Here is a 25,870-nt window from a genome sequence, read left to right as displayed (position 1 = left end):
TTACAGCAGAGATGCCAAAAACAATGTTTTGATAAATATTTTAGGCTACACGATAATAAAAACGGCAGGTTCTCGGGTTTAAATCCAAAACTTTGCGATAAAGTGCAGAAAATAGAAATTGTTTATCATATGATGAAACATCAGCGCTCCCTTCGTGTTCGAGCGTCTCTCTCGGTGTAAATACTGATATTTAACTAAGGGTTGGAACAAGATTTTACTGTCAGGCTGCAAGAAAACAACGTTTTTGATGAGGATTTTCATATCATCCACGCCTCTAGATGGCAGTGAGCATGAACCTCAACAGGAGCAGAGTGGAAGAGGAAGAACTCGAAGACTAAAAGACTAAAACATTGTCAAGTTGGCAGTAGTTCACAGAAACCCCACTTCCTTTGCAGCTAAAACATATATATATTTTTTTCTAATCAATCCGACTTTAAAATTGTAATATAATTATGAGAACTTAGATCAGCTTTGCTTATTCATATTTATAGCACTTTAATATAGCCTATTTGCTGTATTTTAAATCTGTGATTTATAAAGATTGATTTTTGTTCTGCTTTAGATTTTTTATTACTTTTTAATTTAATTATTTTAAAGTCTCCATGGCAGCTGAGCAACACCAGAGGTTTCAGAAACGGAACTTATTAAAAATATATAAATAAATAAATAAATAAATATCAGGCTGTTAGTTCGTGAAATGTAAATATTTGTAAACTAACACATCGGGAAAAATCAGAAGTTGTCCTTATTTCTAGGTCAAAATGCTGAAAACCAAAACCCCTGATCCCTTTAGCAACTTAATCCAGAAAAGTTGTTAATGTAGGGTGAATAAAATTGATGCAGCAATTAAATAATCTCCGTAAAATAATAACACGTTTATTTGGTCTAAAAAACAAAAATATATAAAAAACATATAAAAAATATATATATAACCGGATGTTACCGATAGTGATGGGTAGTCCGTCTCTTTTTCCGAGAAGCGACTCTTTTGCCACGGCTCCATGTAAGAGTCGACTCTTTCGGCTCCCGAACGGCTCTTTATTTGGTATCGTTTATAGACTTTTATTTTAGCCCAATACAGCAAATACACATTTTATTTTCGATGTTTTTAAGAGAAGTCTAATAACTCTCTCATTTTGTGCAGTTGCTGTCTTACAAACGCATTATTACTTAAACAAATATATATATTTCAATAAAACTTTTAATTGTGTGAATTGGAATTCTGGGCTCCATGAAAAAAAATATCACAAAATCACATGACAAAGTCTCAACGTCTCAAAGAAGAAAAAAGTGGGGAATCATCCCACTCTCATTCATTGGGAATCGACTCTTCTGATTCACTACCAAGCATCGGCTCTTCTGCGCATGTCCCATCAGTACTGCCCTTGACTTACACATGTGAGCTCCTTAGCTTCTCTTATAGTGATGTTGAGCCGCTAGCTAAACAAGCTAACAGCCTCAAACGCGTCGGATATCTACTTATTTGGTAAAAAAGCTGCCTATTAGTCATTAGTAGTATTGTTTCTTTCAGCTCAAAATGTCTTGTAAATCGCTAGCACATTTACTGCGGCGCTGTGTAGCAGTGAGACAGCTAACGCTACCGGCAGCCACTCAAGCCAGAGGCAGCGGCTTGTTTTCGGGCTGGCTCGTTCAACACAGGCCGAGGACTTCGTGGACGCTCCAGGCCGCAGTGACAAGCAGCCAGCACCGCTTCCTCTGCAGCAAGGTGAGTTACAGAGCACCATCCTTAGCATGTGGTGGAGGTAAATAACCCACAGGAGTTTCTTGTCACGTCCACACTTTAGAATAGAAACACGTTTCCATGCACATTGAAAATCTTTAGCTGTCCACCCAAATGCCTGCTTCCAACGTGTTCGCGACAAGGTTAATAATTGTCTCATTTTGCGCCTGTCGGTTTCAGACACATTCTTACTTATATTTGAATTAAAGTTGAATTCTGCAAACAAATCCAGACAATCAGAAACAGAACCAAACTCAAACGGTTTAAATATTATATATAATATAATATTACTTTCACTTTGCAATGGAGACGCTCTGCTCTCCTTTCCCTCAATAACAATATAAAAAAAACCTAGAAATAGAATATTAAAAGAAACGTGTAATATAAAAATATAAACTATGTGATGTAACGTATATTATATAATTATTATATACCAAATTATATAAATTAACTGAAAAAACATAATGTGAATTGTGTGCAGATCCCAGAAGGTCATTTAAAACTGACCTGAAGTTTAGCACAGAATAGCCGAACCTCTGTTATATTATTCATCTCTATCTGTGCTCTCATTCCAGCCTTAATTACACCTAAACAACTACACTGCCAGGGACTTTTTGTGGTGCTTTTAATTAACTGATTGTTCCTAATCTTCTGCTACATAACACTATACAATATATTATGAGGAACTTCAAAGGAAGGAAAGTACCTCAAAGTTTATGATGTCTGTTCATTTGACGCTTCGTCCTCCAGCAGGGAGCCTCTTGTGAAGATGAATACCCACCGCTGCCGGCCTATGAGACCCATTCAGAGTCCAAGGACGTGTACCTGGTGCAGCTGAAAGGTCTCCCCTGGTCGTGCACGTGTGAGAATATCCTGCAGTTCTTCTCAGGTGAGAGACTCAGAGGAGAGCAACACACCTTTTACTCACGTCAGTTTATTCCCCCTCGAAAAAAGTACGTATATCAACCCATGTGCTGCATGGAGTAGTGAATGCATGTATCAGTAAATGGACACAGCGCTGACTGGTGTTTAGGTGCCACACAAGTGTAAAGGGTTTGCACAGGACTCCATAAGAGCCCTAAAAACTTAAAATCAATCCTAAAATGTACTGGGAGCCAGTGACAGGGAGGTCTTTACAAACTGCAAGCGAGTGTGTGTGAAAATACATTAATAATAATAATAACAAAAAAAAAAAACCCCACTTGTTCTTCAGATTGTAGGATTAATGGCGGAGAGAAGGGGATCCACCTGGAATTGGACAGGCACGGCAGAGCTTCAGGACGAGCCTTCATCGAGTTGGAGCACGAGGAGGACGTCTGCAAAGCTCTGGAGAAGCACCGGCATTACCTGGGCCCGAGATACATCGAAGGTTTGATGAAAAACTGCGCCTTATTTACATTTGAAACAGAGGTTTGGGGGGGGGGGGCATTGGGGAAACGTCTCTAGGTGGACAGGTGTAAAAGTGTGGTACGTTTGAGTTTGACGGTGGTGTTGACGTTCACGCTCCCGCTCTCAGTGTACGAAGTGACGAACACCGATGCCGAAGCCGTCCTGAAGGAGGTCATCCAAAAGCAAGCTAACCCGCCTCCAGCAGATGACGGGGTGGTGAGGATCAGAGGGCTCCCTTACAGCTGCACCAAGGAAGACATCGCTGACTTCTTTTCGGGTAAACCGCTCGGATTTGAGCAAACGCTTCGAGTACGTGGATGTCGCAGACTTGACCCACTGCCTGTGTGTGTTTTGCAGGTTTAAATATAGCGGAGAACGGGATCACCATCGTCACAGACTTCAAAGGAAGAAATTCGGGGAATGCCTTCGTCCAGTTTGCCTCTCAGGAAGATGCTGATAAAGCTCTGCTGAAGGACAGGGAGAACATGGGAAACAGGTAGGAGGCGGAAAGTTGAGGCCCCATTGTAGAATCCCAACCAGAACTTCAGACTCTAATGACGACTCGTGATGCACGTTCAAACATTTAATTCACACAGACTGCAAAAATCAGTCACACAGTAAGAGCTGAAAGCAAAATAAAACATACCTTTCATTCACTGACTAACAATGTTTGAAACGCTGGCTAGCATTAGCATCACTATTTAGCTTCTGACTGTTCGGATGACAGATTACGCTCAATCACGCACGGCACTAAACTCAATTAAACACATTCAGCACCTTCCAGCAGGGGGCTATAAAACAAGAAGAACAAAAAAAAACTCCATCTTTTTAGCTTTTACGTAGTTACTCTCTTTTATCACAACGCTAGCAGTGTAATAACAGCATTGTAATTGCAATGCGTAGCAGGTCGCATCCTCGCCCTTCAAAATAAAAGCATTTAAAACAAACTTCACAAAACCACAAATAGTATAAAACAAAACAAAAACATATTGTAAATAATTGCACTCGTCTTAAACAGAAATATTGGTCATTTACACCCATCAAAGTCAACAAGTCGTCGTTCCCACTCTCTTCCGTTCTGTTCGTGCTTGTGTCAGTGAGTTCTTGTGTTGTGTGTAACGTTTGCAGATACATCGAGGTGTTTCCCAGCAGAAGAGACGATATTCATTCTACTTGGAAGAGGAAGATGAGTCCAGATCCTTCTCAGAGCGGATTTGTTTCTTCCCCACAGGCCGGTCACAGAAATGGTGAGTGGAATCATTAAATATTCATCAAATATATTGTCTCATATTAGAAAATGAAAACTACATTTAAATCATAAAATCTACATTGTTTATTTGCTCTTTGCTCCATCAGTTCTCCCTCAGAGATTGTCCATGAACCATTACGTCCATATGAGAGGACTTCCTTACCAGGTTACTGCAGATGAGATTGTGATGGTAAGAAACAAAAAAAACACTATGAGACGCTGAAGCTGAAGCTGTCAGACCTGATGCCAGTATTTGTTTTTCTCTTGCAGTTCTTCTCTCCCTTATCCTTGTCTAAGATTGTGTTCAATTTCAACAATCACGGGAGGCTGAACGGAGAGGCAGACGTTTACTTCCACTCTAACCAGGATGCCATAGCTGCCATGTCCAGAGACAAAATGAACATAGGTGAGAAGCAGAGACCACCAGGGGGAGCTCTACTCTCTGAATGAATGAATGAATGAATGAATGACACCCGGTGGCAAGTTTGTGCCAGCGCATTTTGGATTACTGTAATTACCTCAAAAACCAAAAAAGTTTCTAAAAGCGGAGACGTTGCACTCTACCACTGATGTTGTGTCATTACGGTAATTTCCCTTGCACCTCAACTTGAAGGTTATTTGAGGAACTAGAGTTCGTTCAGCAGTTTAATTCTTCACTACAACTGGAGTGAAAACAGTTGAGATGTTTAATGTGGTTGCATCCTCAGATAATGTTTTTTAGCTCAGAAAAGATGTCAAAATTTACTCAGAATTCATTGCAAATTCGTATTTCTTAATCTGATCAAGGACCACTCAGCTTTGTGTAACAGTCTTATCTTATTATTAGACAGATTAAGTCCATAAACTAAAGTTTTGGGGAGTAAGCTCACTGAGTTTTCAGATATAAAAAATAGTAAATTTTGCAGCCAGATTAATAACAACATGACAAAAATAAATACAAGTAAAACTAATTTAAAAGCTTACCCACTGTACTGGCATTGTCATTACAAATTATAATAACATGGTTGTGTGTTTTTATTGTTCTAAGCAGCTTGAACGTCTGCAACGGTTTTCCAGGTCTTTCCTGGATACAAAATACAAAATATAAAACACAAAATAATCTTTCCCGTTCATTTTGTGCTTTGTTTTAGGTCAAAGATACATCGAGTTATTCCTGAACTCCCCTCGAGACTCTGATGAAAGGTGAAAACAACCAAATCGGATGCAGAGGATTGTACGACTGTAAGATCAGTGAATTTACATCGAGTTATAAGAAGACTAAATTCTGCTAAAAGACGGTTTAGTTAGAGTCTTGAATCATTATCATCAGTGAACTACATAAGTTGTAATTACACCAAAGCAGCTGGGAATTTTGTGCTTTTAAAGAACAAAGAATAACACTGCGTTTTGTGTGCTGCTTTTAGTTTGTGGAGACAGAAAAGTCTGAATTGCACACACTTTTTTTTTTTCTCCTCTGCAGGTGAAGGCTAATGCACAGATGGGATATTTATTTTACATCTTGATGTGGACAAATAATCAAACCATTAAAGAAATAAACATTCCTGGTGTCAAAAGAGAAATCTCTTGTTGTTTTCATTTAATGGGATTTATTATTTAGGAAAAAAATTATATGATTGAATGCATTTCTTCTATTAACACTGTCAGTATGTGCGTTGTCTAATTAAATGTTTGCAATACCATACAATAATTATTAACATCAGGGGACGTTCAGGGGACCACAGAGACCAATTCAATCACTATTTGTTTTAGCGGAAAGAGGTACATTATGAAAGTGTTACGTCTAAATAACTATCCTTCCATGCAGATCTTACTTAAAACAGTGCAGCCTCTTGTGGATAAATTTGGTATAGCTGTTACTTTCATATTGGAAAAATTGCACTTGACTGTCTTAAATGTAATTTTCACATGCGATACTTGGTCCAAGTCCTATCGGAGTTTATTTTTATTTAGGACATTCATGAATGTCATGATGTATATATTCAGCCTCCTTATAACCTCAACTCAACAAATGCAATATGTAATTTTATTTTGTACCATAACGTATTTACTTTTGTTTATATGGTTTCTCTTGTATACTTTATTCTATATGTGTGTGTGTATATATACACGTATATACGTATATATCTCACTGTAACAGTCTAATTTCCTCATGGGGATAAATACAGCACAGTCTAAGCAAAGAGGGGGTTTTCAGCAACAAAACAAGGCGTGAAAGGTTAAACTTTAAAATGTGTATTCATAATAAAAAGTAAAAACTTAAAGACTGCAAATCACACACTGATACAATCTGCTAAAAGTTTATTATTGATCTAAGAAGCAGTTCCATCTCACGTTACTTAGCCGCATACAACCACGTACAGCACATAAAGATATAGCAGTCATAAAGATGATATGTCCACTTCAAACCAGCCAGGCCAGAGAGCCGTGCATTTAAAAGTGCAGCAGTATTACCACGACCATGTGTTCTTCAAAGCAAAGACCAGGATCTAAATATCTGGATGAAAAAAAACCTGATGGGACTAATTAGTAACAGTTAGTGTGAGATGACTTTGAGATTTTATTAATGCCACTTCTAATACGAAAAATATACTACACTCCGTCCGACATTCAAGCTTTATAAACTGTAAATAGTTTGATAATTAATTAGTAAAAATGTGTCGCTTTGCTTTCCTCAGATGCACGTGTTTGCTAAATTAGCTTAGCTTAGCTTAGCATACTTAGTGGAGACGACGGAGGCGGTTTGCTTGGCACGTTCAAGAAATGTTAAAAAAAACAAAAAACAAAAAAAAACATTGTACTTCACACACATTCATTACTGTATCGGTTAAAGCAAGTCAAAATATATTTATTATTATTATTTACCCTTTAAATCCGAATGTGTCTTTTACGGTAAGCTTTGAATTGCCGTAAAGTGTTGTAAACTAAGACGTTGCGCTTTACGGTTATTTCACTTGCGTCTCTCCCGGAAGTTTATTACACACAGTAAAATTGTAAATAACCAGGTATTCTGGATAAAATGCCAAAAGTATTTAGCTATAAGACATTTTCTGACATAATCCACAATAATATAATCGAGATAAGAAAAAAAATACTTTGGTTTTTGCGTTAAGAGGTAAAGCTTTAAATGTGCTGTAGCCAAAGTCGTTTCCAGTGTGTATGCTAAGTTAAGCTACTTCTTAAAAGAAAGCACAAAATCATGAGTGTTGGAACTATTCCTTTCTATACCACGTGACCACACAGCTGGATGACACATCCATCAAATATGAATCAATACTGTGATAAGAGCTTCAGATATATAGCACATGCATCTGTATTTGTCTTTTTAAATTCTCTTCTGTGCAATTTTTATGATGTCAGTTTTCATTTACTGAATGTTGCAGTAAAAGCTGTGAATCTCCATAAATATCAGCATGACAGGGTTTTGGTCAAAGGTGTCTGTGTTGATCAGTTTGACGTGATTAAAATAATTAATACAGGTAATACCCAGATCTGTGAAAGATCAACATAGTGAGAGGTTTTAAAACTGAGGTTAAAAATGTGTCCACTCACCTCAGAGGACATTAAGGAAAAAGTCTGAACAAATGAGATGATTAAAGTTATTTCCCTACATTCAGCCTGATGCCTTGTTTTTTTGTTTTTTTTTTACCCCAGGTGTGCAGGTTTTCACTTTAAAATGACCACAGCAGCCAAATCCACCAAGAAACGGAACCAGAAAAGAGATAAACGGCTTGAGTGGCTTTTAATTGTAATGAAAACCTGCATACACACGGCTTTCAATGGCACGTATATGGGCTCTGCTGACTAAATATTAATGATTATAACATTCCACGGAGCTCAGGACACGTAGGATCTTTCATGATCGAGCCTTAAGTCGAAAAAAGTGCTTTTTTTTTTTGTCTGCAGTTACAGATCAATCCCTCTGGGTTCAGTGTGTCTGTTCATGTCGGCGTTGAAGCGTACTGCTGGAGTAACTGCGAGTAGCAGGCCGTGCAAACCGTCTCCGGGAGAATGGAGGAGGGCAGCGGCAGCTCGTTGGACACGCAGGTCTCGCAGAAAACGCCGCCGCAGTTCTTACACTGTTTCTGGACAGAGGAGGAGAAGAGGATCTGAGACAGAAAACCTCGGCTCTGTCTTCGTTGATGCATTTCTCTCCTTCGAGTCGCGCCAACTTTACCCATCTATTCTAGACTTTCAGAGAGATTAAACAACACTTATATCTGTGCAAGTTCCTGCAGCTTTACAGAGACATGTGATTAATGCATTAATAATGTTAAATGTTAGTTCTGATCTGCCTGGAACTCCATCTGGAGACACTTACCTGGCGACTTAATCACTCTGAATATGCATCCAGCTTTATATTTAAACACAGGTGATGCTCTTCCCTCCTGAAATCCCTCTTAATAATAAGCTATTCAAACCTTTAGGGCTTCAGGATGCTTCAAGTCCAGAGTTTTCCTCCTTATTTTGTACCTTTGTCTTCAGGAGGGAGTCGTCCTGCTCACACATCGTGCACATGGAAGGCTGGCTGATCTCCAAGAACGACTCATCCTACAGGAAATAAAAATAAATAAATAAATAAACCAAACAGTGATTTGACACTTAATGAATAATAAATAAATGAATAAATCTCTGGATTCAGAGCCGTCCAACTCATACGAAAGTCAAATCTCACCTGCTCATCCTCGTGATGAGACAAAGACCTTAAAAAAAAAAAGGAGGGGAATCATAAATAAAAACATTTTTACCACAACTTTGAACAATTTTGCTAAAACTGTAGATTAAATAACTTACAAGCTGGAGCTCAGGCTGCTTTTGTCGTCCTGTTCACTCTCTCTTTTGACTGAAGGGGATTCTGAGAGATGCTGCTGGAGGGAGACACACAGAATAATACGTGGAATCAAGAGATTTCTGTAACTCCTCTGTGTCATGTGTCTCCCTTTTAAGTTGTGGCCCTCGAGCTCGGCCATAACATAAAAGGAGTTCTTTTGTTTTTTACTAAGAACAAGGATGAGTCAAAGCTTATGTCAGTAGATTTGCATACTTCAGAGCTGGTGTAGAAAGCCTCCAGGTGCTGGTGTTATCGTCACCACTTTATTTTTAATGTTTTTAACCAGCCACACCTGAGAGGTTGTGAATAAAGGGTGTTGTTGTTGAAGAGGCCTAAAATTAACACTTTCCTGCTGCAGCATCTCACCATGTCTCACCTGTCGCCTTTTATTTCTTTTCCTAATGAAATGAACCCTTCTTCTTTTTCTTTTTTCTTTTTTTTTAATTCCATCATGCGTCTCCACTTTATTCTGTGGGGCGTAACAAACACAGACTTACTTTAGGCGTGCTCTCCGGGGGCCCCCTCTCCCTCCGGGGAGTACCGGGTTGTCTGGGTGCAGCGCTGAGGTGGTGCTCGCTCCTTCGCTCTCGTCTCAGCTCCTGCTCCAGATTAGACCTGAAAAATAACAAGATAAACCAAAGTCAAAGGAGAGGACACACACTGAAACACACTATGACAAATGATTCAAAACTGCCTGTAAAAGTAGCTTCCAAATTTTACTACAGTATCATTTTATTATATATAAAATGCTGCAGCATGAAACCAGGATGCATTTTTATTTCTAGGGACAAAGTTTTCTTAGTAGTAGCATGTGTTGTTTTGTTCTCCTCAAATGCTCAGGTTAGCGTGGTAAATTAGCTTAGCTTAGCATAATGACTGGAAATGAGGAGAGGTTGTCAACAACAATTGAAACAACAAGAAAAAAAACAGAAAGAAGCACGGGGAGGAGAAATATTGCTCATGTGGGTCAAGGCGTTGGCTAATTAAACTATTTTACATAAGGTTTTGCTAAATTACAGTGTTTGTTGTCTGTAATTCATGTTTATTAATAAAAATACTGACACATGAACGACTCTTGTTTATTATGTGACGTAATAGGTCAACCGAATGGGGGAGGCGCATTAACCCACTGAAAGACACATATCGCCATCTAGTGTAGAGGAGGAGGACATGTTCGTGTCAGTTGTCTTAATCACATAGGAGAACTCTGATTTTAGTCAGAGTAATGTGTCTATATAGACTGAAGTTGTCCAGTTAAAGTCAGATTAAGGCGATAATTTCTTTGTTTTTTTCACGTGCATGTGAACGTACTGACTGTGGCTCGCTGACGTGTGGAGCTCTTGTGACACAGCGACAAGACGTACAAACAAACGGCCTCTGATTTTTACCTGTGCTTCCTCAGCTGCTCCACCTCCTCCTGCAGACTCTCGATCTTGTCTCCAAACTCCTGTTTGAAGAGCCGGTTCGCCTCCAGCGCCAGGTCTCTCTCCTTCTCAGCCTGTTTGCATCTGGTTTGGGGTGAGCGGGTTAACACAAACTTATGGCAAAAAGGAAAACTTGATGAAGAGGAACACGTCTGGGGGAGAGATGTTCAACTGAAGCTAAAAAAAATAAATAAATAAATAACAAATGAGGAAAAAACTGTGAAGCCAAAGAAGATGAAGCAGGCTGGGTTTGTTTATCGTTTTATTAGCCTAATGTTTACTACAGTTTACACCAATGTTATGTTCACATACAATTCAAAATTAATAAATTAATTTTGCCCTTCTCCTCTGACTGTATCGTGCTCCTTCCCCGGCCTTTGACACTCAAATGTGGACCAGCAAACGACAACAAACCTCCAGGACGTCCCTGAACACCAGCTCAGATTTGCTCTTTTTTTTATTTTAAGTCTCTGTTGCTTTAAAACATCCTCCCACACATCCAGGTTTGTTGGCGCGTTAATCGTCAACCCATTACCTTATTTTAAACACCACCCCATCTACACGTTTGCCAAAAAAAAAAAGAAAAGAAAAAGCGTCAATGGGGGGAAGTTTTAAGAAAACGCCTACGAAATCAGAGTAGAAACCTGTCAGAGAACACAAGGGTCGAGAGCCGCTAAAGGATCGAGTCAGTCCACACTAAAAGCCGATGCTGGAGAGCCTCTGCAGGAGGCGCTGGGAAAATGGTTTTTAGTATGTTTTTTTTTTTTTTTTTCAACAACAAAGGAGCGTCGTACAGAAAAGATAACATCCTAGTTTGGTTATTGGTATATTAGGCAGGGGTTGTATGTTTGTATTGTGAGCGTAGGGAGCTACTGCTGCAGCTGCAGAATTTTCCCTGCTGCTGAGTTCAGGTTCCTGGCCTGCTTCACCAAATGTTTCTCACTGATCGACAGATTCAAAAATTTAAAAAATAAATAAATAAAAAGTAGATAAATGATAAAAAAAACAAAATAATAATAATAATAATGATAATGGAAGTGGAGAGAGAACAAAATAGTGACATGACAGTAAGAGGAGTGTTTCTGTGAATATAAATAAAATACACGTCGTTGCAGGATTAAAAGTTTCCTCACCTGCTCTCCAGCTGCTTCACAGTCCCCGACATCTGGTTTATCTTCTCCTCCAGGCGAGTGATGACTTCAGTCTTCTGTTTAGAGCCGGCGTCTGCACTCTGAGGAGGAAGATCCCAGATTTTATGTCGTCAGCATGTGGGAGACGAAGCTGTATCAGAAGGTTTGAACTGGTGTGGCAGGTACAGGTCTCCATGTATGTATACTATCACCTCCTCCGTTTTCCTGCGATAACGAGTTATTTATCTCACATCTCATCTCCAGAAACGTAACCGTTATCTAGCACAAAACAAGCGTCTCACCGTACAGCAGACCTGTTACATTAGGTTATTATTTTACTACATTACAGTGTTAAGAGCCTCCATCAGTCAGCACGACAGAACTGTCTCAGATTAAATATAGCGAGATATATTTAATGAGATGATTAACTCGAGATCTCGACAAAACAGAGGAAATTAACTCGTTATCATAGATAAATGGGAAAGAAAATAAGACATGAAAGCATGGCCGCTTAGGGCTTCCGTACAGATCAGATCTACATTTAAAACAAAATCTCAGAATTGGAGACCACACACACATGTTTTGGAAATGCCCAAAATTGCGTGTACTAATAAATAATAATAATAATCAGAAAATATATGTACTGCATCCACTCTTACTGATGGCAAGGAAGATGATCCTCTTATCTGGGCAGAACCCATCAGCCCACAATACAACAATGGCATAAAAAGTTTCCATATACTCCATTTCTAGAGAAAATAACAACTAAAATACCATTAAAATATGATATTTTCTATTTTTTTAAGCTTTAAAATTTGGATCAGACCCTAATTTTATTGAGGTTAAATAAACAACAATCTACCTGTTTTTATTGATTTGTTTATTTATTTTTCTTACCGACGTATTCAGTTATCTTTAATAATATAATAATTCTATGAACTGACTGGATATGTTGGATGAATTGTAATATGACTGAGTATAATTACTCTGTTGTGTAGTATTTACTTCTTCTTTTTGGGAAGGGAGGGAAAATACTTTTTTTGTCACCAGAGGCCAAATTAATTTAAATTACTATTATTGTTATTATTTTGTTGTAATCCTTGGTCTGATAAAAGAACCAGAATTAAGAAATTGTACAAATATGGTTTATTATTGAGGGTTTATTGGGTGTTAATTAATTTATTTTTTGTCTTTCTTTCTCAGTTTTGAATATGTGTCTATATGTTATTATTACTATTTTTTATGAATTTTTTATTAATTTAATTATTTATTAATTAATTTTATTAATTTATTACTAAATTAAATTGTTATATTCTGTGGCAACTGAAAATAATCATAATGATAAAAATAAAAGATGCCACATAAGCAAGTTACTTTGGAGCAAAATGTGACATAGGAAACCAGTCAGATCCTCCTCATTAACTTGCATTTTTCAATTCAACTTTATTGTTATAGCATCAATAACAACACATATTGTCTCGTGTCTTTACAAAAAAACCCCAGAGCTGAGGCGACAGCTCCCAGCTCATATACGGGGACCCATCTGCTTGATGCCCCAGTTTTTATCGTCACATGGAGCTCAACTCGATAAAGTTGGAGAAAAAAAGAGCAGCTGTAGATAAAATGTTGACAGTTGTTGTCTGAGATCTGATTGATTTGATCCGTGCTTGGATTTACCGGTGAATCAGCTTCTCTCAAGGTCGTGACTCAGCAACGACAAAACCTCTGGCTCAGATTCAAGCTTCAGGCACCGAGCTGCCTGATACTGCGCTGTGTTGTGTAGTGTTGTGTAGTGTCGTAGTATAAGTCTCCCTCACCTGTGACTTGTGGCTGAGCTGTTGGTTGATGGTACGAAGGTCTTCCAGCTGCTGTCTGAGCTCCACCAGCGCGTCCTGCTTCTCACAGATGTCCTTCTCCAGCATCTTCATGGACAGCTCCATCTCCTGCTTCATCCCGATCTGCACCTCCAGCTCCTTCTCCACATCCTGCAGAGAGACAACCTTTAACTTTAGGACGTCGGGTGCAACCACTAGAAAGTCGAGATTAAATACCTCGACTGTGCCGCACAGACAATATTTCTTCTGCCTGATAGAAATCACTGCGATCAAATCTGCTCTCACGCAACAGAAGATGATTAATGTGTGGTTTATATTGCTGTTCACTATGTTATCGACTCAGACTCTAACGTCGTAGCCTGATGTGCATCTCCTCAGAAATCTAACTACAGCTCTGCAGACCACAAGAGCAGTGATTGATCTGCTGGGTGGTGACGTGTTTCCAGCTTCTCCATCTCTGCAATTTCCAAAATGATTGTTTTGGATCAATAAAACGTTGCCATTGTTAAGAAATAAAGAATTTCCAGGAAGTGACACAATATTCTCTCAGTATAAAGGAAGACTGTGTTTTACATTAAATATTCCATTTATTTATTTATTTATTTTACATAAACTTGATTATTTTCTGAGTACACCTCAGCTAAAACACAGGATGCTTGTTTCCTTTTTAATCAAATATAAGCCGATGGGATCTACAGTATAATTCCTGATGGTCTGAGGAGAGTCACATAAATTACTACACGTCCGCTGTTAAGAACCTGAAACTCACCAGTCGGAGCAGAGTTTCCTCTTTGAGCTGCTTGCGTGTTTCACCCAGCGTTTGTCCGTCTGCTGCTGATTCACTTCTCGTTGCCTGAGGAAAAGAGACGAAGAGTTTGCGTTCACTATTTAACATTTAATAAAACGCCGTCTACTAATGAACTCTCAGAAATTAAAATTCAGTGATCTTGTGATCTATAAAACTGCTCCAGCTATGTATAAAGTAAATAAAAATCTGTTTCAGACTCGATAAAGGAGTCAACCTATGGAATAATTTAGAATTAAACATGAAAACACACTTTAAATATATTTAAAAACTGTTGTGGAATTTACTCACTTTATTTTTTTTTCTTGATTTATTTATTTTTTCATTAATATTTTTTCTCTTATATATATTTATTTATCTATTATTACTTATCCTTTCGTGTCTCCACTACCTCAACACTTTGACCCCCCCACTGTCCTTATATCCACTATTACAACCACATCTGTTCACTTGTTACTATTATGTGTCTATTTATATTATAAATTATGTCTTATGTATTTTATGTTGTATATTTTATGTGTATTGTATTATTTTTTTAGGAACTATGCTGATTAACATGGGGGGGGCTATCGATGTAAATCATTTGGGTATATCTATATGTCCTCTCTTTTTCTTGAATGATCACTGATGTACGTTGTCCCTGCTTAAATAAATAAACTGAAATTTGTTCAGTCTAAAGTTTAAAATGAGCGAGAGGCAAAATAAGATGAAGCTTCATCCTGCACCTTTTTAGTCAAAGTACATTTGTTTTGTTTTGTCAATTTTACTTTTACAGAAAAAGAAAGAAATGAATCAGTTTATTTGTTGTTTATTTAGATGTTTACATAATGTTGTTTATTGATGTGTGTACTTGACAGAGATAAATCCCCTAAAGTAAAGCATAGGGTTAGTATATCAGTCTATCTATATCATGCTAATTATATCAGTAAGCTTATCAACCACGTCTGATAACTTATAGACTCCGTAATAAAACGTGGATGAATGTGTTCACCTTCCTGGACTCCAGCTGATATGAGCTCTCTTCCTTTACTCTCTCTACATCTTCCTGTAAAGTAATGATCCTGTTGTTTGCCACCGCGAGCTGTGGAGACAAGAAGCAGATCGCTGTAAACAAAACAAACGAACAAACAAAAAAAAGGGACCTGCAACCGATCTAAGAAGCAGGAAGAGGAACTGAGACGCCTCACCTCTTCTGTCAGCTTCGTGTTGGACTTTTCCAGAGCGTCCACTTTGGCCTGGAGGTTGTTTACTGACGCGCTGTGAACAGATAAATAAGAACGAGTCAGAAACGGAGCTCGGCCCCGATGACGAGACGAGAGCGAGAGGACGACCCCGACCCACCTTAAATGTCTGTTCAGCTCCTCCACGTAGTTCTTCTGATCGAGGATCGCCGTGATCTGACCGTCGCTGAGAGAGCAGGAACAGAAACACGGAGCCGTTAGACACCAACGTTTAAACTTTACAAAACATCCGAATAAACATGGATTCCACTAAATATCAGCGTTTTCTTTTTAGGATTTTACAGAATCTAAATATTTCAAACTGGAGATTTTAAACAGAAAACAGGACGACGTTGATGGAGAAACCCAACGCTGATTAAATCTCTAATCAAATTTGTAACATGTCTGAAATACCAGCTGTCCTCAGACTGGTAAACAAGCTGGTGCTATGACTCAATTTGAAATAGAAAATGAAAACGTCACAAGCTGGATTTAAGGAATTTATTTACGAAAACAACTGAACTTTTCTTTCCATTTTTGTAAATTTAATATTTTGGGACATTAGATGAAATTGAGCGTAAACTGAGTAAAACCTTCTGTGTCTGCTGCTCAGAAGAAACGATACGCAGGAAAATAAGCAGAAAAATCATTTAATTTAACGGATAATCTATGAAAGAACATGAGCTGCCTTCTGCTAAAATCTGATCTTAAAAATGAACCGTGAAAAGACGGAGGAACATCGCTCACCCCTCTGCGCTCTTGCTACTGTGTCCGCCGTCTTTGAGGTACATGGAGAAATCAATGACCCCGACCTGAAAGAAGTAAATTCAAGGAAGGATAATCAATGACGACAGAAAGCGAATAAAAAAATAATAAAATAACGTGATGTTCCTGGAGGACTCGTCTAAGTAACATCCACATGAATGAACGAAGGTCCAAAAGTTTCCCAGCAGAACATTGAGAGTTAAACGTTATCAACTTCTCCCGTCATAATGTTGTGGCTGATCGGTGTAGTTGAATATCAGAGCAGCCATTGTGGCCTCACATAAACAAGACTGGCACGGTTGGCACCTTTCCCAGTCACTCTGGCCTCACTCCCAGTTTGATAGAGGAGGAAGAGATTCCCGAGCAGTTTAGAAAAATACCGTTTGTGGAGGAACTGAAGGAGGAGGAAAGAGGCTGAAACCACCTGTGGTTTAGAAATAAATACGAACTCAGATCAAATATTATCCACTGAACCCAAATGCAACAGTTATTTAAACTCTTCACTTAAGTCTAACATTTATTATCACCTCCTGTGACGGAACAAGCCAGTTCCTGCCTGTTATTATCGACTGCAGAGTGCACATTTGTTTTTAAGTGTAATTTAAGTATTTCGATTTGTTTTTGGATCCTAGGAATCTAATGGGTTTGCTCCATCTGCATTTCCCTGTAGTTGCACATTGACAATAAAGATATCCATCTATCTTGTGTGGTTGTCTTCTGCGTCTTTTTCCGCTGACAAAATAAATATCAGGAAATGTATCTCCCTTCCTTCCTGCAGCCTCGTTAACACTTGATTCTCCGCTTTCATGTGCTTCAGCAGCTGTGAGTGGAAGCGAAAGCGAAAGCGGGAACGAACCTGTGAGTCCAGGTCCTCTCCCTTCATGCACAGATTGGCGTCGATGACGTTGAGTCCGACGAGCAGCCCGGCGATGACGGCGCCCTCCTCCTCCATCATCAACGCGTTGGGCTCGTAGAATTCACTACAGACAGAAGACCAGAGTTATAATCCTCCACACGCATCTAAGAAGAGACTTATGGCCTCGACACAGTGTGACACACAAACAGACCTGAGCAGGTCCTTTCTGTTGATGATGGTCTTCATGTAGTCAGAGAGCTTCTTCTGCATCAATGCCAGTCGTAACCAGGCACGACCTCTTCCTAGAGGAGTTCTGGCATCCGACGCACAAGATTTAATCACACTTTAATTCACAGTAATAATAATAATACCAATTAAATGTTGGGGAGACGTTGATAAACGGACTCACTTGAGGCCTGGCAGGTCTTTTACACTAGCAGTGATCTCTCCTGCCTCGGGCGTCAGCTTCTCCACCAGCTCCAACGCCCCCCAGAACGACTTGTTCTGGCCCAGGAAGGTCTTCTTAGCTGATGATTGACACACAGGAATTACTTCTTTATATGGCTCATTTTGCAGAATTTCACAGTGTTTCAGACTGGACCATTTTTTAATGTAACGCTTCTAAAACACACATGGTGCGACTGCGTCACCGTGAGGCATGGTGAAGATGGAAAGATCCGAAAAATGAAGCAGCAGACTTGTGCCAAAAATAAAAGGTGCTACGTTGGTTGTTTGGGTTTTTTTAGGGGGACCAGACGTCCCCGATTTCTGGGCACAGTCCCCGTTTTTGATGACCTGTCCACCAGCTAAAGCTGTCCAAGAAAATGTCCCCAATTTTAGCTTTTTATGAATGAGAAAAAAAATGTTGCGCACACACTAGAGTTATTACGGTAGTCGGTTGGTTCTGCTGTTGACGTTACAGACAGAGCAGTTTAAATGTGTTTAAATATGTAAAAATAAAGTTTCTTCAGCTTGATAACCTTCTTCTTCTTTTTTTTTTTAAATCTCCGAGCTGTAGATTTCTACATCATTAGTCAGTGCAAACACGGGGCCATGTAAACCTGTTTTACTACTAGTGTGGGTTTATTCTACAATATTTACTCATCATCACAGTAAAATGATTCATCCTTAGTCAATCTGCTGCATTAATTCCTCTCTCAACCAATAGAAAATGTTGTAAACACGTGATTATGCATGTAAAAAATGTGATATAAATTTTAGGTCATACCACACAGCTCTATTCACTGCCAATGTTTGCGCAGGCACCAATATTCTATTGGTAATCAGCATAAAATATACTTATTGTAGTAGTAGATAAACAACAAGTTTGGGGAATGTAAACACGCTTCTTATCACAGTCAACTTGGAATGATTTCAAAGGAGTTGAAGGAATATAGCTCATGTAAACATGAGTCACTGAGTCATCATGCGTGAACAGCGATGACGCACAACGGCTACACAAACCAGGAAATGTGTCGTCCTATAACTGTATGCGTTTGTTTGGAATGTGATAGATGGTTTCAGTGACTGTAAATAACATTTATCAGTGCGAATACGTCTCAGAGACGTGATTTCAGATGAATTCTGTTACTGACGCGACCTGGTGAAGATCTCAAGGTTCATTTTCAAAACATCACCGAAGAATCAGAGGCGATAAAAGCTAAAGCTGCTGCGTACGCACTTTTCAATCCGTGTTTCAGACAGTGCTCCATCACAACGAAGAACTGCTGCAGAGGTGCGTAGTCAGAGTCGAGTGTGCGTCCGAGGTTCAGAGCAGACTCGATCAGGCCCTTGATGCTCAGCTTGGCCATGTTCATCAAGTTCAGCCTTTCGATCGCAATCGGGTCCTTGGGATCTAGAGGAAGAAAAGAAACAGCAAGAATGACTCAGGAGCTAAAACTGTCTAAAAAAGAAAAATCAAAAAAAAAAGGTTGTGTGTGGTAAATAGGAACAAATCCAGTGTTTCCAGGAAGTGCAGCTAATGGAGTTTTTATTGAGTTTCTACAAAGAAACACAGACGAAAAAAAATCAATTGGTTACAACAATTAAAACTGAGGAAAATGGTTCAACTATGAAACTTTGCCAAAGCTAATAAAGTTAATCCTGGTCCTGATCCTTCCACACGCCTAATCTATTATTTATGTCAGCATTTAACACGGAGAGGCTTTTAGTGGAGGACTTCTCTGAGGTTATTCTGTCCTGCGGCGTTTGTTTAGCTTATTTATACATTTACACGCTGGGTCTGGAGTTTGCATCAGCACGGACTCTAATCCCAGACATGCAACACAATAAATGCCTCAGGATTATGTGATTTCATAGCAACGCAAAAGTGAAACCGCTCAACACTGGCAGATGAGTTATTGAGCCGGTTCATGAGAAACGTATGAGCTGAGCTCGTGTTCTGTTGAATTATCTCATCCTTGCATCTAATAAACGACGAGTTTTACGCTATTGACAAACTACGTAGCGACGGACGAGTGTCCAGCTGCAAGTTCAGATGCAAACACATCAGCCAACACATAAAAAGATGCAGTATTTCATGTAGTCAGTCAGCAAAAAAGGTAAATACGTGTGTTAGAATTGAGGCATAACATTATAACCACCTTCCTAATATTGTCCCTTGTGCCTCCAAACTAGTTGTGACTCATCAGAGAATAGACATGGACCTTGTGAGGGCGTCCTGGGGCCTTTGGGTCCTAAGGGTTGAGGGGAGGGGCCTCTGTGGATCATCCCTCAGATACTTGATCAATTTGGGATGTGGTGAAAGTGGAGGCCAGGTCAACAAATTGTGCTGTTTTTCATGTTTGCATCTTTGAGTTGTTCCTAAAACGTTTTTATGTGTGTGTCTGTGTCGGGTTGCATCCTCCTGGGAGTAGTTGTGTCATTGCAATGGGGTGGGGGTGCTGGTCTGGTCTGGTCTGGTCTGGTCTGGTCTATAGGTGGGAGCTACATGTCTAAGTAACATCCTCACAATTATTCTTATTATTCACTTCTCCTGTCAGTGGTCATAATGTTGTGGCTGACTGGTGTAAAATACTAGGTTAACTCCACCAGTAGAAACTAATCATGTATCGTTATTGCAAAGCAATTAAAATTAAACTTCTACTTGGAAGACAACGAACTCACAACAGCTTCGTGACAAAACAGGTTTCGGTCGTTATGCGTTAATGTGCTTCTCTAAAGTGTCTTATTATTCGCCAGCGGGAAGGAGAAAACACTTCTTCTTCATCGCTGAGGCTGTGGACCTGCCAGACGGCCTCGCTCTGTGCTGAGAGAAGGCGTGGCAAGAGAGGAGGAAGATGAAGAGGAGGAAGGATCACATCCAAAACCATAAAAACTGCTTAAAGCAACGCGCGTGTTTTCTGCCGAGATCAAATATCTGCGTTCATCTGCATCTCGTCTCGTTTGGCGTCATCCGGGAGGTACAAGATAATTTACACATCATTAATAAATAAACCTGCATTTGTTGAGTGTCTGAAATTCTTTGTCAAATTCCAAACCTAACCACCAAATACCATCCGTCGACACGATTTACAAGCTCTCACACTCCCACAAACAAAACCCCGACACTTCCTGGTTTGCTTTGTTGCCCAGTCTCCAGGTTTATTTACAAGCAGCGTCATCCTGCTGTGCAACTCTCTGAGGGAGCTGTGCTCCCTCAAACGCACCATGACAAAGCTCAAACGGTGCCTCAGTTCGAGGGGGGGGGGGGGGGGGGGGGTGAAAACGTGAAGCGTCCGAGGACCTTGTGCACCCACCACGCCCTAAAAAAAAAAAAAAAAAAAACAAGGGACCACAGAGCGCGCAGAGCAGAGCTAATAACCCGCCACATTACCTTCATGGGCCGGCTCTGGGTCCGGGGTGAGGGAGATGTCGTTGAGCTCGCGGAGGCAGAGCCACTCGCCGTCGACGGACACGCGAAAGTTGCAGAGATAAATGGTCTCCCGGGCGGCCTGGGTGATCTTGTCTGTGGTGGGGGTCGGGGTTTCGCTCTGAGGCGTCAGGTCAGACATGATGACTCAGCTTATGCCAGGCAAAACCAACACCACCGAGGAGGGGAAGAATAAAAAAAAGAAAAAAAAAAAAAAGAAAAAGGCGCAGCAGCAGCAGCTGGTTGTTTCCGGGAGCCGGCGAAAGGCCTCAGAGCATCAAAACAAAAGGCCGAGACGGGGGCCCAGCTTCCAGCAGGTGTTAGAAAAGGGTGATGCTATTCCTCCTCTTTATGCCTGCATCCTCCTCCTCTCCTCTTTTGCTACAACTGAGGGGAAATACGCTGCTGTCTTGAGAAGGGCTGCCCTCCCCTCTCCTCTCCTCTACTCTACCTCCTCCTCCTCCTCCTCCTTTTCAGCCTCTTTTGTGCAGACTGGGAATTTGAAATGCAACACAGCACCGTGCTAAAAGGAAAAAAAAAAAAGAAAAAATCACAGCCCTCCTCTGGTTCAGCTTAGCACCGGTTCCCTGTGATTGGGCTGCCTGTTTGAGCCGCAGTGAATGCACTGGGTGGGTGTTGACCAAGATGGCTGACGGCAGCGCTGGGTACAGCAACACATCGTCACGTGAGCAGATGGTGCATGCGTAAAAAAAAAAAAAAAAAAAAGTGGGGGGAGGGGGGGGGGTCCCCAGAGCAACCAACCGATGCTAATGATGCAGCAGAGAGGACTCGTCTGCCTCTCAAGCATCAACAGTGTCGTCGCCCCCGTCCCCCCCCCTCCCGGCTTGAATCAGAGGCCTGGTGTGTGTGTGTTGTGTGTGTTGTGTGTGTGTTACTGAGCCCGGCTGCAGCAGAGACAGAGGAGGACGCCGAGGTGCAAAGGTCCCGGACGTTAAGTGGCTGCGACGCTGTTTTAATTCCCATTTAGGAAACGCACGTCATCTCATCAGGAGTCAGGAAACACACGGAAACACACGTGATCTGATTCAGCGGCCACAAGCACGGCGCATATTAACACAATTAAAAACCACACTCGTTCACTGTTCGCTTGACCTGCTGCAGCAATTTAGGATGTTAAACTCTGATCAATGCAAAAACCACAAACTACACACGGCAAATCAAATAAATGCTGTTACTACGTCACATTCTAACTGTGTTTATTATGGTAAATAATATCTTACATGTTTCACTTGGTAATATTTATACAGATTCTTTTTGCACAATAATCTTGCACCAACTAACTACTTTTTTTGCATTTTTTAATTCCTAGCCAGCCCAGTATAGACTGAATGTCAGATTTCTGTTATATTCTTGTATATTTTTTTATATTTCTTGTCTAATTCTGCGCTACTGTGACAAGGTAATATTCCACGCATGGGACAAATAAACATTGATTTATGTCTTAAACTTTTAACACCTGTTGTTTTAACTGTAACTTTGTGGATTTGTATATTTGTTGTCGTCTGTTGTTTTCTGCAGCCATAAGACAACAATTTTCCTCGAGGGATCGATAAAGTACGTTTTATTATCCGACTATCGAAAAGGTCTCATGTGGGTTTAAATAGAGAAACATTAAAACAGAATCATAGTTCTGTCACAGTTACTTTTATGCTACGATTATAAAAATGATGCAATGATTTCTTGAATTTTACTGTTTATTTATTTATTTATTTTTCGGATTTTCAGACGGATCAATGAGGATCTTGGAAGAAGAAGCATCGGTCACAGATATTAATGAACAAAATGTTGCAATAAAAAAGTATTAAATACAGGTTTGGAGTTATGTAGAAATAGTGTCATTATTATGTTGTTTGTCCACCACAAAGTAACAATTTCTGTATTTTTACAGTATAAGGTCGTAAGTATATATATAAATACTGTGTCTGTATGTAGTTACAGCTAAAAACGCAAACGGATAAATTATTTTACCAATTAATCGAAGAAGAATTTATGCACAACTTCCTGAAAAGCATAAAAACTTCTTTAGTTGCCCTGGACCTTAAATCCAATTATATATTCAGTTCACAGTGATGTATGAAAGAGGAAAGGAATTTAGGAAGCTAACATATATTGCCAATAAATTATTAATTACAATTAATAGTGACCAATGAAACGTAAATATAACTAAAATAACAACAAGTTTGTTTGAGTCAAATCACAGATTACTTCACTTTTACTTATATTAGATATTTAAATGTCTGAGTGGCCTCAAACTCAGTCTGCAGATGGAAATACCCCTTTTTTAAAAAGACTTTATTAAACACTTTGCATGAGGTAACTGTACAACTGCACTGCTTTTTGAGAACTTCCTCACTTTATAATAGCGCCAAAAACCCCGTGCAGGCACGGTAAATGCACACATCCTCTTCTGGTAAAGAAAGAGGCAGATGTGAAAGCAGCGATTATCTGTGTGAATCACGGTGGCAACGTTTACTATCTCATGAGCTTTGAACCGAACAGAAGCTCCAGGTGAAGCGTTACAACAACAACAACAATAAGGACGCACAGGGCCGCCTGCAAAGCATGAAACAGCATCTCCGTGATAACAGTAACAGGGTAATGACTGAATTTCACAGCTCGTTTATAAGAGGTGACAGGTGGTTGGCAAATCACTGCAGACTGCACATGACAGATATACGCCACCAGTCAAACGTTTGGACGCAACTTTTCACTGAACTGAATGAGAAGGTGTGTCTGTAATATATCTATAATATCCTGGTTATTGCATTTGAATACATTTTATATTATGTATATTTTATACACACCTTTTATACATTTTATTCTACTTTTGTGTCCTTTCTCTGACTCTAATTCCTCCTGTCTCTGTGTAATGATGATACAGGATACGGTAAATAAAAATATCTATCTATCTATCTATCTATCTATCTATCTATCTATCTATCTATCTATCTATCTAATTTGTTTAGGAAGAAAACCTAGTGGAAGTGCAAAGGGACACATACTTACATACTACAGTCATAAAAAATCAGCAATTTCTTTGTTTTGATGGTTTTTAAAAACTAGGAAATGAAAAAATCACCTAATGTGGGACAGGGTTGTTTTGAAACATGTTAGGAGAAAGTGAGACCCCACGCAGGATAACATACTCTTATTATTATTATCATTATTATGAAAGTTTTGCAAATAAATCAGAGCATGAGAATGAAGTGAGTTGATGTTATTTCTTATTTCCAACATCATGTTTTCACTGTGTTGTTGTGTCCAGCTGTTGCATTCAGGGACAGTCCATAAAAGTACATTAAGAAGCAGCTAATGTTAAGTAGATGGATAAATAATGATAATTATGATAAAAAATGGACTTGGGTGAACTCGTTCGCACTTACTTCTCCGTCTCGACTCGATCCTCTCAATCCTGAAGTCATACTGTGGAAGCGGAGTGGGTGACAGCGACCCAGCCTTCCCAAACCTCAAGTTGGACGAGTTTAAAGCCTCCTTGAAATATATCACCGAGGTCGGGGACAGAGTCTCGTCCGGGCTGTCAACGTGTCCGTTTTCGTCGGAGGAATTTTGTCTCCCAGAACTTTCCGAAACCACCGGAGACGACTGCAGGGGAGAAGGTGGAGGAGAAGCGACTCCCGTGGCCGTATCCCGCTCAGCCATCATTATCCTCGGCCCGGGTCCGAGTCTTCACTTCTTCATGGGGCGGGCTGTCAGCTAACAGGCCGATGCACCGCTTAGCAAAAAACAATAACAGGGGTCGTCAGTGAGTCTGATCCAAAAAATTCCTCCGGTAATCACTCCGCCTTTCACCCTGTCCTCCTCAGCTTCCACCTGACCCGGAAATAGCTCGATGTTAGCATTTTTTGGTCTGTTCTAATTTCGCGAGAGTTTACGCTCTGATCCAGCAACAATCCCCGCAGCTGCTCAGAGATAGTACATGGGAGGAAGATGAGTCACGTGTTAAAAGGATCCATGAACTGTAACAGGCCCGCGAACGCTCCCATGATGCATAGCGGCACTAAACGAATTTCCGGTGCGCGAGTGCTTCTTCTTCTTTAAGAGTCTCTGATTTACTATTCAAATGTATACGTTTTTAATTTTTAACCCTTATTTGCTTACGCTGTTTTTATTTTACTAGATAACACTCATATTTAATTTTAATCTTTTGTTCTGCAATTTTATTTTATCTTTCTTTTTACTCGTGTTTACTTGTGTTTTTAATCAATCACTCAATCAAAATCAATCAAATTTTATTTCTACAGCACCTTTCAGAACATGTGAATGTATGAATGCCATTCAAAGTGCTTTACATTTTGATTGACAAATATATATATATAGAAAAAAGTAGTACAAACAACAGCAGCAACAACAACAACAAAAGGACATGAGACTAATGCACACTGTAAAAAAGATGAAAAAAGTAAAAGATCAATATAAAAAAATGAAATAAATAAATCAAAAAATGTAAAATTGTTGAAATTAAAAAAATATATAGTAAGATATAAGAACGTCAAAATAGAATGAAGTAAAATGCAGGATAAAAATATAGAATAAAATACAGAAACATGCATAATTAAGATTTCAGTAAAAAAAAAAAAATAAATAAATAAAACAAGTCAATAAATAAGTAAATAAAAATGGGAGAATATACAACTGTAAAGTAGAATAAAATAACTGTAAAACTAACTTTTGTTATGTGCAACTAAGCTACTGTGACCAAGTAATTTCCCATGTGG

General features: G+C 39.5%; 2 protein-coding genes across 7 annotated transcripts; one reads left to right on the top strand and one right to left on the bottom strand.

Annotated features, from left to right (window-relative positions):
- Positions 1-1,373: 1,373 nt before the first annotated feature.
- On the top strand, positions 1,374-5,938 carry grsf1 (G-rich RNA sequence binding factor 1). 3 transcript variants are annotated; one of them, XM_047591287.1, is made up of 10 exons: positions 1,375-1,726; positions 2,492-2,630; positions 2,955-3,110; positions 3,258-3,407; positions 3,488-3,626; positions 4,259-4,377; positions 4,487-4,569; positions 4,650-4,785; positions 5,510-5,561; positions 5,839-5,938. In XM_047591287.1, the coding sequence occupies exons 1-10, from the start codon at positions 1,538-1,540 to the stop codon at positions 5,840-5,842; spliced, it is 1,167 nt and encodes a 388-aa protein (XP_047447243.1). In that variant the 5' UTR covers positions 1,375-1,537; the 3' UTR covers positions 5,843-5,938. The 3 variants fall into 3 exon arrangements, with proteins under 3 accessions (XP_047447244.1, XP_047447243.1, XP_047447241.1); XM_047591285.1 differs by having other exon boundaries at positions 5,510-5,600; XM_047591288.1 differs by having other exon boundaries at positions 1,374-1,726; positions 2,495-2,630; positions 5,510-5,938.
- Positions 5,939-6,662: 724 nt separating this feature from the next.
- On the bottom strand, positions 6,663-25,065 carry rufy3 (RUN and FYVE domain containing 3). 4 transcript variants are annotated; one of them, XM_047591281.1, is made up of 18 exons: positions 24,518-25,065; positions 18,924-19,097; positions 17,652-17,769; positions 17,454-17,555; positions 17,243-17,366; positions 16,369-16,433; positions 15,743-15,808; positions 15,589-15,658; positions 15,393-15,482; positions 14,366-14,449; positions 13,579-13,746; positions 11,765-11,862; positions 10,596-10,715; positions 9,705-9,822; positions 9,171-9,244; positions 9,052-9,079; positions 8,850-8,927; positions 6,663-8,461 (listed from the first exon to the last, which is right to left on the bottom strand). In XM_047591281.1, exons 1-18 carry the CDS (start codon positions 24,795-24,797, stop codon positions 8,318-8,320), a joined length of 2,001 nt encoding a protein of 666 aa, XP_047447237.1. In that variant the 5' UTR covers positions 24,798-25,065; the 3' UTR covers positions 6,663-8,317. The 4 variants fall into 4 exon arrangements, with proteins under 4 accessions (XP_047447237.1, XP_047447238.1, XP_047447239.1 ...); XM_047591282.1 differs by having other exon boundaries at positions 9,171-9,241; XM_047591283.1 differs by lacking the exon at positions 24,518-25,065 and adding an exon at positions 21,078-21,758.
- Between the last annotated feature and the right edge of the window lie 805 nt (positions 25,066-25,870).

Source organism: Mugil cephalus, chromosome 8 (genome assembly GCF_022458985.1).
Source record: "Mugil cephalus isolate CIBA_MC_2020 chromosome 8, CIBA_Mcephalus_1.1, whole genome shotgun sequence".
Classification (NCBI taxonomy): domain Eukaryota; kingdom Metazoa; phylum Chordata; class Actinopteri; order Mugiliformes; family Mugilidae; genus Mugil; species Mugil cephalus.
This window is presented reverse-complemented; position numbering and strand designations above follow the sequence as displayed.

What these genes read in the sequence shown, in the direction of transcription:
- grsf1 (XM_047591287.1), top strand. Translation starts at nt 1,538, where the DNA reads ATGTCTTGTAAATCGCTAGCACATTTACTGCGGCGCTGTGTAGCAGTG. An exon ending in TATCCTGCAGTTCTTCTCAG is followed by an intron (nt 2,631 to 2,954) that starts GTGAGAGACTCA and finishes CTTGTTCTTCAG; the next exon opens with ATTGTAGGATTAATGGCGGA. An exon ending in AGGGAGAACATGGGAAACAG is followed by an intron (nt 3,627 to 4,258) that starts GTAGGAGGCGGA and finishes TAACGTTTGCAG; the next exon opens with ATACATCGAGGTGTTTCCCA.
- rufy3 (XM_047591281.1), bottom strand. Translation starts at nt 24,797, where the DNA reads ATGATGGCTGAGCGGGATACGGCCACGGGAGTCGCTTCTCCTCCACCT. An exon ending in TCTGAAACACGGATTGAAAA is followed by an intron (nt 17,770 to 18,923) that starts GTGCGTACGCAG and finishes GTCAATCATCAG; the next exon opens with CTAAGAAGACCTTCCTGGGC. An exon ending in ACACGAAGCTGACAGAAGAG is followed by an intron (nt 15,483 to 15,588) that starts GTGAGGCGTCTC and finishes TTGTCTCCACAG; the next exon opens with CTCGCGGTGGCAAACAACAG.